At 50.5% G+C, this 13,437-nt stretch overlaps 6 protein-coding genes across 6 annotated transcripts; 3 read left to right on the forward strand and 3 right to left on the reverse strand.

The window, feature by feature from the left end:
• Positions 1 to 684: 684 nt before the first annotated feature.
• Asppvi_010879 (uncharacterized protein) lies at positions 685 to 1,599 on the forward strand (the record flags this gene model as incomplete). Its single annotated transcript, XM_043306715.1, has 1 exon — positions 685 to 1,599. One exon carries the CDS (start codon positions 685 to 687, stop codon positions 1,597 to 1,599), a length of 915 nt encoding a protein of 304 aa, XP_043162650.1.
• A 370-nt stretch (positions 1,600 to 1,969) lies between these two features.
• Asppvi_010880 (UPF0075 family protein) lies at positions 1,970 to 3,413 on the reverse strand (the record flags this gene model as incomplete). The annotated part of the gene is made up of 2 exons (XM_043306716.1): positions 1,970 to 3,148; positions 3,216 to 3,413. The coding sequence occupies 2 exons, from the start codon at positions 3,411 to 3,413 to the stop codon at positions 1,970 to 1,972; spliced, it is 1,377 nt and encodes a 458-aa protein (XP_043162651.1).
• Positions 3,414 to 4,063: 650 nt separating this feature from the next.
• On the forward strand, positions 4,064 to 5,510 carry Asppvi_010881 (damage-control phosphatase ARMT1 family protein; the record flags this gene model as incomplete). The annotated part of the gene is made up of 3 exons (XM_043306717.1): positions 4,064 to 4,287; positions 4,341 to 4,457; positions 4,514 to 5,510. The coding sequence occupies 3 exons, from the start codon at positions 4,064 to 4,066 to the stop codon at positions 5,508 to 5,510; spliced, it is 1,338 nt and encodes a 445-aa protein (XP_043162652.1).
• A 149-nt stretch (positions 5,511 to 5,659) lies between these two features.
• On the reverse strand, positions 5,660 to 7,741 carry Asppvi_010882 (uncharacterized protein; the record flags this gene model as incomplete). The annotated part of the gene is made up of 6 exons (XM_043306718.1): positions 5,660 to 5,705; positions 5,755 to 5,854; positions 5,933 to 6,028; positions 6,080 to 6,556; positions 6,614 to 7,434; positions 7,713 to 7,741. The coding sequence occupies 6 exons, from the start codon at positions 7,739 to 7,741 to the stop codon at positions 5,660 to 5,662; spliced, it is 1,569 nt and encodes a 522-aa protein (XP_043162653.1).
• Positions 7,742 to 8,365: 624 nt separating this feature from the next.
• On the forward strand, positions 8,366 to 10,160 carry Asppvi_010883 (putative MFS monosaccharide transporter; the record flags this gene model as incomplete). The annotated part of the gene is made up of 4 exons (XM_043306719.1): positions 8,366 to 8,506; positions 8,587 to 9,536; positions 9,592 to 9,847; positions 9,906 to 10,160. The coding sequence occupies 4 exons, from the start codon at positions 8,366 to 8,368 to the stop codon at positions 10,158 to 10,160; spliced, it is 1,602 nt and encodes a 533-aa protein (XP_043162654.1).
• A 2,213-nt stretch (positions 10,161 to 12,373) lies between these two features.
• Positions 12,374 to 13,168, reverse strand: Asppvi_010884 (uncharacterized protein; the record flags this gene model as incomplete). The annotated part of the gene is made up of 1 exon (XM_043306720.1): positions 12,374 to 13,168. The coding sequence occupies one exon, from the start codon at positions 13,166 to 13,168 to the stop codon at positions 12,374 to 12,376; it is 795 nt and encodes a 264-aa protein (XP_043162655.1).
• Positions 13,169 to 13,437: the final 269 nt, after the last annotated feature.

Here is a 13,437-nt window from a genome sequence, read left to right on the forward strand (position 1 = left end):
ACTTAGCCGAGGGCACGGACCGACGAGGGTGCAGGTTGCATGCAGCCCTCTAGGACTTCTACCCCAACAGTAATGTGCTGTCAGGTCACCAAATGCCCAAAATCAGGGAATAAGGAACCTCCTTCKGCGTATGAAAAGTAGCTGATCCACATCGTGGTGAGGGATCGTGCAGGCCACGTCACTTCTGTCCTACCGTCAATTTGAAATGCATCAGAATTACACAGGGTACTCCGTAGAGCTCGCCATATTGCTTCCTCATGTAACCTGTAAATACAAGTATAATTTAATTAAAGCTCTTAGCTCTGCAATTTGGTATATATTACTGTCATTTAACTCCCATATGGGGCTTTAAGTCCTCAAAGCGCTAACTGCGGCTTTGGCGAGGTTTACACATCCATATGCAAAACCCCATCCCTGTCGCTTGCTGCCGCTGGCAAGTGAAGTCGAAGCAAGGCATGGGGAAGTAATAAGTACGATAAGAGATTCTGGCATTGGTTCAATGGAAAAATATCAGCGTAAAGGCTAAAGCACCAGAACACCAGAACACACATTTACTATTACAAGATGACTTTCCTTCCTCGTGTCTACGCAGACAATGAATGGTCTCCTTTGAAGGCAGTCATTGTTGGCCGGGCTGGTCAATCATGTTTTCCAAGCGCCCCTGCCCCTATGATTGCAGCCACAATGCCTGTCGCTCATGTCCATCGCTTCCAGCCAAAATCTCCATTCCCTCCAGAGCTCGTCGCTAAAGCAGAAGCAGAGCTGGATCAATTAGCCGCTATCCTCGAAGGTGAAGGGATCAAAGTCTATAGACCCCCACGCGGAATCGACTGGCTGGCTGAGGGTGGTTATACGGGAGCCATGCCTCGAGATGCCCTTATCAGCGTCAAGAATGTCCTGATAGAATCGTGTTATGCCTGGCCTTGCCGTGCCCGCGAGGTTGAAATCGCCTTTGCCCCCATTTTGGATGAGCTATCCAAGGACAGCAGGGTAAAAGTTGTTCGGCGACCGGAGAGCTCCTTCGCTGATACTTTGTTATCTCCCGGTGGAAGCCCAGGAAGCCCGTGGGTCATCAACAACAGCCGCCCGGCCTTTGACGCGGCAGACTTCATGCGTTTTGGTGCCACGATCATTGGGCAATATAGTCACGTCACCAACCAGGCTGGTGTGGACTACCTTAGAGAAAACCTACCGAACGGGTACTGCATCGAGATGCTGGATGTCAACGACCCATATGCGATGCATATAGACGCCACTATTCTGCCCTTACGAAGAGGGCTTCTGGCCTATAACCCTACGAAGGTCACTGAGGAAGCTCTGCGCAAGCATGAAGTTCTGGCGGACTGGGACTTGCAACCCTACCCGTACATCCCTCAGGGGCCCGATTACCCCCCACTCTATATGACCAGCCCGTGGTTGTGCCTCAATGCCTTGGTCCTTGACGGGAAAAAGGTAGTTACTGAGGCCAGTGACTTGAAGACAGCGGCATGGTTGGAATCACTGGGGATGCAATGTATCCTTTGTCCGTTTAAACACGTCAATAGCATTGGGGGCTCCTTTCACTGCGCCACTGTAGACCTCGTCAGGGATACCAAGTGAATACCAAAATCTTCTTCACTCCCCAATCGCTCGACTAGGTCCTGATTCACATAATACCACTGTTTCTTAATCTCACTTGCAGATCTCAAACAGCAGCACAATCATGGGGAGATCACCTACCATCTATGTCACCTTCTCCGCTGTGGAATGGATCCTTCTTGTTCTGCACAGTCCTGAGACATAACACCGTCCCATTACCCACTAAATGGTGGTACACTGCATTTTCACTTGACAGGGCCATGAGGAGGATTCAGAACCCGAAAAGACACTCCAAAGTCGCTAAAAATGATGGATTGAAATGAAGCCATTGCTAAAACCTTATATGCAAGTAGTTAATCATACAAATAGACAGTTGCACCGCCATCCCCTTCTAGGACTTCCCATAGGTGTAGGGCCGGTCAATAACCATCTCCTTGACCGTCGGCAACCGAGCCTGACCCTTTCCGAATTCCACTGCCATCGCCATAACCTCTCTCCACCGCAATCCCGGCGCAATCTTACCCGAGATGGTGTTGGGCGTCAACGTGTCACTGTTAATGGGAACAAGAGCGGCACGGCCAAGAATAGCCTCGAGAGCCTGCTGAGCAAACGAGACAGCCTCCTTGGCATCGGACGGAACACCAGTCTCATCGAGTTTGAGAATCTCCAAGCTGGGCAGCTGCTCCTTGAGATACTTGATGATGTTGGGGTTGCGGGCACCACCACCACACATATAGACACCGGCTATCTTGTGGATATCGATGTTGAAGAGGGGAAAGAAAGTGCGGTACTGCTTGACGATGTTCTGGGCGGTGATGCGGGTGATGGTGGCGACGGTGTCGTACTTACTCATGCCCAGAGCTAAGCACTCGTCGATGATCTCCTGGGCCTCATTGTCGCCGAAGGTCTCACGACCTGTCGTCTTGGGAGGCAGGTGGTTGCAGTACTTATTGTTGTCAAGGAACTTGTCAACGACTGCCTGGTTGACAGTACCTTGAGCACCCCACTCGCCATCGCGATCATACTCCATCTCGCCGTTGGTGAAGTAGCGCATCGCGGCGTCGATGAACATGTTGCCCGGGCCGCAGTCCCAGTCGACCATGGCGTCAACGCCACCCTCGCTGTCGGGCGGAATGACACAGAGGTTAGCGATACCGCCGATATTCTGGCAGATGCGCCATTCGGTGGGGTGGCGAAGGAGGAGACCATCGATCAAAGCGACAAGAGGTGCACCCTGGCGGCCGACCGCCTGTTCAGCCATGCGGAAGTCGGTGACTGTAGTGACGCCGGTCAAGCCGCTTATGACAGTTCCCTCGCCCAGGCACAGGGCGGAGCGCGTCTCGCCCTCCTCGGGCATGGAGAGAAGCCAGATAGTCTGCCCGTGGGAGCCGATGAGGTCGATGCTGTTAATGGGAACGTTGTGCTTCTCACAGAAGAGTTTGACGGTCTCGCCGAACATGTTGCCGAGCTGGACGTTCAGCTGGGACATGAGGGAGGGAGTAGTTTTCGTTTCGCGGAGCATGGTGAGGACGGGCTCCTTGATGAACCGAGGGATGGGGATCTCGTCGTACTATACAAGGGCGATTTGTCAATTCCACTGAAGTTGAACCATAAAAGACCATTAGGAGCTATCGTACCTTGAGGATCTCCATATGCAAAGGAGCTTCAGGAGAATCCTGGCGATAACGAACAAGGGCGCAGTCAATGCCGTCCATAGCCGTACCGCTGTTCATTCCCATGACGGTGATGTCKAGAGTACCATCAGCGACACAACGGTGAGGGCCGTTGACGTGGACAGAGCCATTGGGCTCGGGAAATTCAATTGAAGTGACCATTTTTGTAATGTGTATATACAAGATCGAAGCTCAATGAGACTTGGATCCCAGCAGTAAACCAGAGCGAAGAACAGCTTCATATACCTTTGGAAACCTAAGCCAGTTCTTGCGGGCAATTAAGAAGACCCCACTACCCCTCATAATTCAAAGATGTGCGGTCATGCGCACGAGAAACTATTGAGAAGTGAGGATTCAGGATGCACTTGCGAGCTCCATCCCGACTAATTCTGAGGCCGACATGGAAGCCAGTATTGCCTAATTGGGTATCTTCGAGACGAGGTGCACAGACCATCAAATCCCCGGGATTGCAAAGACGTGGAGAGCCTTTTAAGCCGTGTGAGAGCCGTTTAAGCGGTCAGTCTGGGGCCGTTTACACGATCGCCCCACCCACTTTCTCTAGCTCCGGGAGGCAGCCAAGGGTCCTCCAGTATTCGCGTAGCGGCCTTCCAGAGATGGTGGTCAGCGGACCTCGAGCTCTGCTACCTTTTTGGGGACCAGGTGGGGGACAATTCCTTCCAATTTTGTTATTTGAGATAAGGAATACATAAATAGTCCCCTGAATCTGCTGTCAATGCTTCCTTAACTTTTGAGACCTTGGAACCTTGTCCAGTCTGATCTGTCAGAGTCATATCGTCATGCCTTCCGCCACCATGAACGCTCAAGAAGTTCGTGCAGTTTGGACATCAGAGAAAGGGTCAATGGCTAAACAGACGGCCGAGAACCGATGGGCCAAAATCATTCAGGGCACCATCGATGACATTGGCGAAACAGCCGCCGCGGAAGATGTTGACTGCCAGAAGAGAGCGGAAAGCATCGCCATTCAGATTGCCCTCAGGGACATCAAGAAAGGAATTGAACAGAACGAGCCCCTCACGTAGGTACTACTTTCTCCCAAGAACCGAAACGCAGGGACTCACGGCGCTTCAGACCCTTACGAGATGACGGCAAGCTCGATATTCAAGAGTGGAACAAGAAGCTAGCTGCCATTGGCGAGTGCAGTTGGATTAACTGTCCTTGGCTCTTTGGAGAGTGCTATATGTACAGGTACAACTCTCCCTGCAAAGATCGTAATCGAGCAATTGCGCTGAAAATCCCTCCAGAAGCATCCAGAGGATCCTGAACTCCTCAAAACACTGGCAGAACTACGATATTTTCAAGCGCCAGAAAGACTCTAGCTTTGTCAAATCGAGGGCCGCAGTCGAGGAGCTCGCCAGCCATTATATGCAGATCGTTGCCGATACTCGACTCGCCCAGAATGAGAGCAAGGAAGTGGCCAAGAAGTTGCTGTTTATCGAGATGACGGAGATCGCCCTGTGGGGAAACGCCACCGACCTGTCACTCCTCGCTAACCTGACCCTGGAGGACTTGCAAAACCTGCAGGGTCGTGAGGCCATCCAGAAGAGTCAGCGGAACATTGTCGACAACGACACTGACGACGTCTGGGCGTATCTTCAGCGCACTGCCGGCCAGGCTAGTCGCCAGATCGACATTGTCCTTGACAACGCTGGCTTCGAGTTCTTCACTGATGTGCTCTATGCCGCTTATCTTTTGGAAGCCGGCATTTCTACCTCTGTCAGACTGCATACCAAGGAGTTCCCGTGGTTCGTTAGCGATGTCATTCCCTCGGATGTCGAATCGCTGTTCGAGCATCTTGATTCCTCTGAATGCTTCCCAGGCCGCGAGTATCTCGACCAACTCATCCCGAGACTCCGCGAGTTCTTCCAGTCGGGCGCCATCACGACCACTAGCGACCCCTTCTGGACGACGCCGTTCTCATTCCACGAGATGCCATCCAAGGCACCCGCCCTCTTCAAGGAGCTCCAGAACAGCTACCTGGTCATCTTTAAGGGCGACCTCAACTACCGCAAACTGACCAGGGATGGGATGTGGCCCCACACCACCACATACGAGAAAGCTCTGGGTCCCCTAGGCAAGGAGAGCGGCGTCAAGATCTTGGCCCTTCGCACGAACAAGTCCGACGTTTGCGTTGGAGTCCCGACCCAGAGCAAGGTTGACGCGTTAAACGAGGAGGCGCCCAGTGGTGCCTGGATCCGGAATGGAAAGTATGCCGTGGTATCATTTAATGAGGGTCAATGATTTCCTTTGTCGCGTCGATAAATAAATTCCCTTTACTTTTGATGTAGGCGCGTTGTGAACGCCGTTATATCATCGTCCATTCTTCTTTTAGAGAATTGATTATCCAAGTTGTCGGCCATGCATGCGTCGCTTCCATATCTCGCAGCAGTCTAATTACTCCTGCCCTTTCTGCTGAATCTGTCATCAAGGGACCCCCTGTCGATGTCAGTAACAGCATCCCACACGTATCCTGGACATGTCTTACATATAAAGGTGGAATGACAGAGCGTGATCAATGATGGCACCGTCGAAGGGGAACTGTTGCATGCCCCACAGATTGCGCGAGCGTGCATCATGACTCGGATCTGATGGCGTCAATGAGAACTCACTCGCACGACAGCCGGAAACAATAAAAAGAACACCAGAACTCACATCAGACTCACGAGCTGTGCTATGTAGCCCCCTGACCGCAAATCTAGGCGATGGCTTGTAGATGGCCAAGAGCATACAGGCGAGATGATAAAATCCGAACGCCATAACTACAAACAACATTAGACAGCGCAAAAGAAGAAAACTTTTGGCAGACATACTATGCCAGTCCGCCGTGAACCATATCTCTGGGAATGGGTTTTCACTCCCCTGGACAGCTTCGCTATACCAGATTGGGTTAAATGTATCCGGTCGGGTGCTCAACCAAGTCTCAACAGCCTCGGATAGCTGTTGCCATCGGCGTATTCTGGTGGAGGGCTCAGGGTAACTCGATCCAAAGCAAAAGTGTACCACCGTGGCACAGATCCAAGTCATGGTGTTGGCCCAGGCTGTTTCAGACCTCAGATCGCTCAGAGGGTCACCTCCGCCCGGCGGGGGGATGAGAACCAAGTTCACCAAATCCACGTTAGGGGCCTGCTGATGTATACAGGCATTGTACAGGCACTGACGCATGTACACCCAGAAAGCCGCTTGCCGCAACCCCGGGGTCGATGGATCCACCTCCCGGCCTTGCGACGCTCGGAGCAGAGCCGAGCAGCCAGCTAAATGACGCTCCTGATCGCTTCCGGTCACCATGACTGTTGCAGTCCCAAGTTAGCCTGGTCTGGGGCATGACTCGGAACTTTCTTACTTACCGTTCAACTGTTCAAACACCCGCAGGATGACAATGGCACACAGCAGAACATCATCGTCGGCCACCTTTTCCGAGCTCAGAGAGGGAATCAATAATTCTACGCAACGCTCATGGGCCTGCTCGGCCATTTCAGCATCCCCGACGTGCCGGGCCGCGTAGGAAAGTACGGCATGCAGCAGGATCGGCGATTGCTTGACCAGGATGGGGATTTTTCGAGTAAACTGGCGGGAAGCGTCGGTGCAGTCGAGCCAATACCCGAGGTGCGTTGCAAAGTGATGCACAAGGTAAGCTTCTCTGTAGGTCAGTGGAGCCCCTGCATGTATCGCACCTGTAGGCGAAGCCGGAGAGCATGGACTTAAAGAGTCCGGTCGAAGCTGATGGGAGATGGGGATTCCCACGACGCTGCAGTAGGGTGGGGTAGTGGTATTGTTGCCTGGAGAGACCATTAGGGGCACGGGAACAGAGTTGTTGGTGAGTTTTGGGAGGATAGTAGATCCTTGTGTGTTGTATGGTGATGTCACCGAGGCATTGCGATATTGGTTATTACAGAATTCGGCATAGATTGGATGGGTAATGTGTTCAGGGCTGGTTGCATTAGCAATCACTGCGTCTGCAGTTCTGTGTTCCGGAAGGGGAGATATTTCATCCTGGTGATGGCCAGGAGCATCCTTGGGGTCTTTCCTGGCCTTTCGTGGTTGATAGTGCTTGATCCTGATGCGATTGGATGGATCTTCTCGAAGACATGACCGGTTCTTTTTCTGGCACTGCGAACAGATCGGCTTGGCTTGGTCGCCTGTTCTCGGGTAAGCCGTTGCATTCAGCCTATATTGAACTGTTCAGTGGCATACATTTGACATGCCTCTTCCGACAAGTTAGGCTGTGATGAAACTTAGCAAAAAAATCATGACGCAAAGACAGAGCGTCGACACTTTCTCCGTCGGCAGTCACAGAGTCAATAGTTCAGCTTGGCGACAACCTTCCCCACAACCGTCCCAAGGCATGAGATATAGATCTGGACCAGCCACCCTTCCTTCCGATTATGGACAGGTGAAGTGTGCAGCTAGTGTAGTGTAGAGAAATTATGGCGGGGAAAGACTGACCATCCATCTTTTGAGCGAAGCTTTCCCATGTCGGAAGCCGTGGCGAAATCCCCGAGGTCTGCAGAAGTGGAATGGTAGTAGCGAGTTAAGTCTGTCCCAAAGAAGGAATATCGAGACGAGAATGGACAGAAGACACAAGACAGGAGACAGGAGACAGGGACAGGGGACAGGGACAGGGGACAGGATCGAGAGGAGAGTGTGGAGAGATGGGAAAGTTGGAAGAATAGATCTCGGGATTCTATGGGTAGTGGAGGCGGAAGACGGAGAAGGAAAGAGTCCCCGAGGTTTTTTTTTTGAGTTTGGACTTTGGAGGGATTCCGTCAATGCACAGTGAACCAAGAAAAGTCATAGAGCCTCCAAGGCTTTTAGAGTTATGAATTATGATGGGGAACCAAGAAACATCATAGAGCCCCAGTTTCTCGCTTTCCTCTCCCCATGGGGTTTGCCTCTCTCTCTCTCCCTCTCCCCATCATACATACTATGGATGGAAACACTCAGCATCTATAAAAAACACCCAAATCTCCCTGATACGACGATGATCTTCTCTCTATCAAGTTTCTGGGGTACTCACAGTCTTGGTTTCTCCACGTTATATATTCATCCCTAATTTGTCTTTGGCTACTTTTTCTTTTCCTCACTCAAGTTTATTCACCATGATGCACAATGGTTATTGGAAGACGGTCTCTGGACCTAGACTGCTCAAGTTGATAACTGCAGTCTCTGCCGTGGCCATTTCCTATGAGGGCATGAGTCAGGGTGTCATGGGCGCTGTCAATGTCGCCCCGGAATATGGAGTATGTAACCGCAGTACTCCTGAAGCATTATCCCCAAGGAAAATCAGAATCGTGAGCTAATCGAGTATCACAAACTGCAGCATCGTATGGGCTTCGCCGATGAGCATGGAAAAGTCATCAAGCCCTCTCTGCAGGGTGGCATCGCTGCCATGTACTATTTCGCTGCTCTCTTCGGAGCCTTCTGGGCCGGTTCTTTCTCCGACGCCTACGGGCGTATTAAGGGTATCTGGCTGGCCTGCGTCTGGTGTCTTGTCGGAGCCATCCTGCAGGCTAGTGCCGTGAATCTCGCTCACATGCTCTGCGCCCGTGTCGTCGCGGGTGTCGGTGTCGCCTTCATCATCGTTATTGCTCCCTCGTGGACCGCAGAGCTGGCTCCAGCGGCACATCGGGGTCAAATGATCGCCCTGACTTTCCTCGCCAACTTTGGAGGCATTGCCTTGTCTTCCTGGATTGGCTTCGCTACCTCCTTGACCGATTACGCCGGCGGCGCCTTTCGATGGCGCTTCTGCTTTGCCTGCCAAGTGATCCCGATTTTCTTCCTCGTCATCGGCACCCTGCTCATTCCTGAGTCTCCTCGATGGCTCGTCAAGGTCGGACGCAACGAGGAGGCATTCGAGATTATCACCAAGCTCCGTGGAGATGGCGACCGCGACCATCCGAATGTGCAGAAAGAAATTCGCGAGATCGTCGCCGTCGTGCAGATGGAACAGGAGTCGCAGAGCTCCAGCTATATCAAAATGTTCTTGGGCATTGGATCGGGGGATATTCATATTGAACGTCGTATCCAGCTGGCCTTCTGGCTCCAGGTTCTGATGCAGTACGGCACGGGTATCGCTGCGGTTGTCATCTACTCGGGTAACATCTATCGCACTGCTGGCTTCGATGATTTCAAGTCCAACTGGCTGTCTGCCGTGTGCATGACATGCGGTATTCTGGGAACTGGTATCGCTGCCTTGACCTTGGACCGAGTGGGTCGTCGCCGGACCCTCTACTGGGGAGCGGTCGTTTTGAGTATTATTCTCTTTACCCTGTGAGTACAGAACCATTTCGTCCTTGACGGTGGGCTCCTGCTGACTTTCCTCCAGTGGTGGTCTGAACCGTGGAGCCGTCAACAACCCCGACAAGGCTGCACAGTACGGAACCGGAGCCGCCGCCATGGTCTTCCTCTACATCGTTGTCTTCAGCTCCTCCTGGTTGATGATTCCCTTCATCTATCCGACCGAGATTTTCCCTACATGGCTGCGCGCCAAGGGTAACGCCTTCGGTGTTGCCGGTTGGGCGGTCGGCTACGGCGCTGGGTCGATGCTGGTCCCGGTCATGTTTGCCGGTATCCAGGAGAAGGTTCGTTCTTATCCTCCCTTTCCCATATTTTCATTTCTGACACCTTTTTTTTTCTCAGACGTTCTACGTCTTCGGTGCCGCCATGCTCGTCTACATCCCCATCATCTACTGTTTCTTCCCCGAGACTGCCGGCCGCACGCTCGAGCAGATCGACTTCCTGTTCGCCAGCAAGAGCCCGTTCGTGTGGGAAGAGGAGAAGGAGTTTGCCAAGCGCATGACTCAATTCAATGCCGAAATCCAGAAGATGGAGATTGAGAACGGTGGATATGCGGGCGGCGAGAAGAGATGTGAGGAGTTTGTCGAGAAGATCTGATCGTGGAGATGGCTGGTCGCAAGCCAAACTGTCCATGATCGTTGTGCAATTTACTGCTCAGTAGGGGCTGTCATCTATGAAGTGATAACGTACAATGTATAATGTTTATGTATCAGGTTGAGCTATATACATGTGTATATGAAATGTATTATTTTTCTCTGCGAAGGATTTGTCGGCATGACCGTCCTGCTCACACCAAGTCCCACTTTGACCAATTTTCTGCTAACACCCTTTGGTATTGCTGGGACAATACCTGGAAAAGGTAAAGCAATTAAGCCAGCTTCATTACAAGCAATCATGCCCATCGACGTCGGTGAGTCTCCCCATAGCCAACGATAGTTGGTGCGAAAACATGCAATACACGCCTCCCTTCTCAAAACAGTGTGTGAAGATATCGGGGCATCCACAAACCCTTTATAAGTTTCGATATTAGGGGCAGGCCTAGGAGAGTAGATAGTAGGGTATAGGGTATAGCTCACGGAATCTACCTAAGAGGATAAGAAGTAAGCTTTTATTAGGGTTGCATTTGGTCCGAGTTCAGGAGAGTTCAACCCCAGTTGGCACCAAACCGCTGCGATTTCAAGAAATCGGGACCAACCCTGATCCAATCTGATTTGGTGCGAGTTTCACCCGCAAAAAACCCGCTACTAGGCCTAGCTAGGCCTAGCTAGGGCCCTACTAACTAACCATAGTTAGATTCGGTTGGTTTGGTTTCGATTTGAGTTGGATAAACAGTTAAATTTCAATGGCTTTGGAATTCAATTTCTCCTGTCTCGGGCCTATGCTAAGGGCTTATTAAATATACCTTGAGAAAATTAATATTTTTATATGAAATATATAGCAATTAGTCATTTATTATCTATATCTAAAATATCAATTTAATATCTATAGGGTTAAATAGGTGGTGGCTAAAAATCATTCTTAGAGTATAGTAATTATCGAAGGTTGATGCGCATATATATATAAACCACCACCACCACTTTCATACCAACCCCTGGTAGAGATGATTATTCCCTTGTATATCGCTAACCACTAGATATTTTGAATTGATACTTCATATTTAGATATACTAGCTACTAGGTTATCTAGTGATAATAATATTTCTGGAGGATGAGTACTAAGCAAAATAGTGCGGCTTGGTTTAACCAAACTGATGAATCTGCAAATACCATAACCAATGGTCTAAACTGAATGGATTCGGTTTTAGGGGTAAGGAAACTGTAACTAGTGTGGTTCCCTAGGCTAGGCACTGAACCTTCACCACTGCGAGTTCGGTGAGGGTTGGATTCGATTGTACTGGTTCCGTTAAGCAACTTTAGTATTAGTTAATGGCACTGAAAGCACTGAAGGGAAAAAGGTCATTGTGTTGTCTGATTGGCAAGCAATTCAGGTATATATACAAAATAACATGGCAGTTCACTGCCACCACCAGTCCAGATCAATCTTTCGCGCAACCTTTTTAGTCATTAAGAAAAGTCTTACACTTCACACTACAGTCATCTCTCCTCTGAGACAATGCCAAATTGACTACATTTATCTTCCCAGACATTCTGAGGCAGTTGTGGATGAATATGCTAATTGGCATCTGTCATGGGTTAACAGTGACAGCTCTGAGGAAAACATGAAAAAACTGAGTGATATAACGTGAACAACTGTCTTGATCAGCGAGGAAACCCAGACTTCTTTGGGATTTTATGGTTGGGTGGTGGCTTGCGAATAGTATCTTCTCCCACACTGACGCACCAGCTTGATTTCCTTACAGAACTATAGATGTACGGCTCGGAATTGGTCTTATTGGCCATTGTTATGGGCACCTCCTCGCTTGAAGGTATTTTCTAGAGGACTTCCAGAGGGGAGTGTACTGACCATTTGGGACCACGTGTTTGATTGGAATGTGATATACCAGGTAAAGGCATATAGGCATATTCAAATAAACGACAGACAGATTATGAAATCCCACCGGATTCTCAACAGGTACACTTCAGTGACAAAATGCAAGTGAAAAAAACTGACAAACACAGGATCACATGAGTCCTGATAGGTTTCACTGAAGATTCAGCAGACAAAATTGTGCCTTGGTAGGTAATCAGCCCCCTGCAATCAAGAGAAGATTCGTGCTTATGAAGAACCTGTTTGCCTATTTCACTGATGCTCCGACCCAAGGCCGGGAGTGACTCGCAAAACAGTTTCTTCCTTCATCAAGTGCTTGGTACTCACACAGGGACGTAAGTCCGGTCTGGTGTGGAACTGTACAGCGACGATTCGATATTCCGGCTGGAAAACTGGCATTCCCCGGCCGTGCTGCTAGTCCTAACGGACATAGCGCTCTGACATTTCGGGTCGAGAGCACATAGTAGAGCGCACTCTTCGTGAGTAAGTCCCGGTAGAATAGTCCGGTAGATGTTCGCCGCGGCTTTGGCCATCGCCATGTTGCATTTTTGCTTGAAGCGCCTATTTCCGATGGTGATAATCTCGTCAGACCCGGCGGGGCAATCCTTGTAGGGAGGTAGCCGAGGGCCAGAGGCAGCTTTGCTTTCGCATTCTGCCAATTTCGCCTCGTTCTTCTTGGAGGCGGCCAGATCGTCCTTGCACTTTTGCAACTGCTCCAGGGTGCTTTCACCGAAAGGATCCCCATTATCATCTTTTGCTTTCCGATAAGTCATGAACACAACGCTCTGCTTATCGACGAGCGCGGGAAGCGCGGAGTGCTTGGCGTGGAGACAGGCGCTTGTGGCGCTGGGCAGACTAGTCCAGGCACTGCCCAGACATCCGCTCCCCTTGTTGGCACAGGCCTTGATGCAATCCTCGGGGGTACTTGCGGCATATGCCTGGTACTGGTTGTTTGGAGGAGCGTACTTGCCGCAGTGGTAGGTGACAAAGAGTTTCGGCTCCACTTCAACTTCTTCGTCGGAAGGGAAGGTGCAGATTCGGTCGTAGTGCTGCTGGGCAGTTTGGCCGTAGACGAGCCCCAATGTCAGGGACAAGGCCAAGATAACGGGGGTCTTCATCGTGGAGAGAGGTAAAAACAAGGGATGGTTCTGAAATAATGAGTTGAGATATTTGTCTTATCTGCTCGATGGTGAGAATTGGGATTCAAACATGAAGTGAATCAAGGGAGATGGGTGCATTTATAGGCTTCCAGTGTCTACTTCAACCAAATGATACATATACGCAGCAGGCCTTTGAAGAAGCTGGGAAGCCTTTCGATTCTTTGAAAATAGGAACTAATGACAGACATGCATCCCTCTTGCCGATCATCATGGGGCCGCATTTCGTT

The sequence above is a fragment of the Aspergillus pseudoviridinutans genome (genome assembly GCF_018340605.1).
Source record: "Aspergillus pseudoviridinutans IFM 55266 DNA, scaffold_9, whole genome shotgun sequence".
Classification (NCBI taxonomy): Eukaryota; Fungi; Ascomycota; class Eurotiomycetes; order Eurotiales; family Aspergillaceae; genus Aspergillus; species Aspergillus pseudoviridinutans.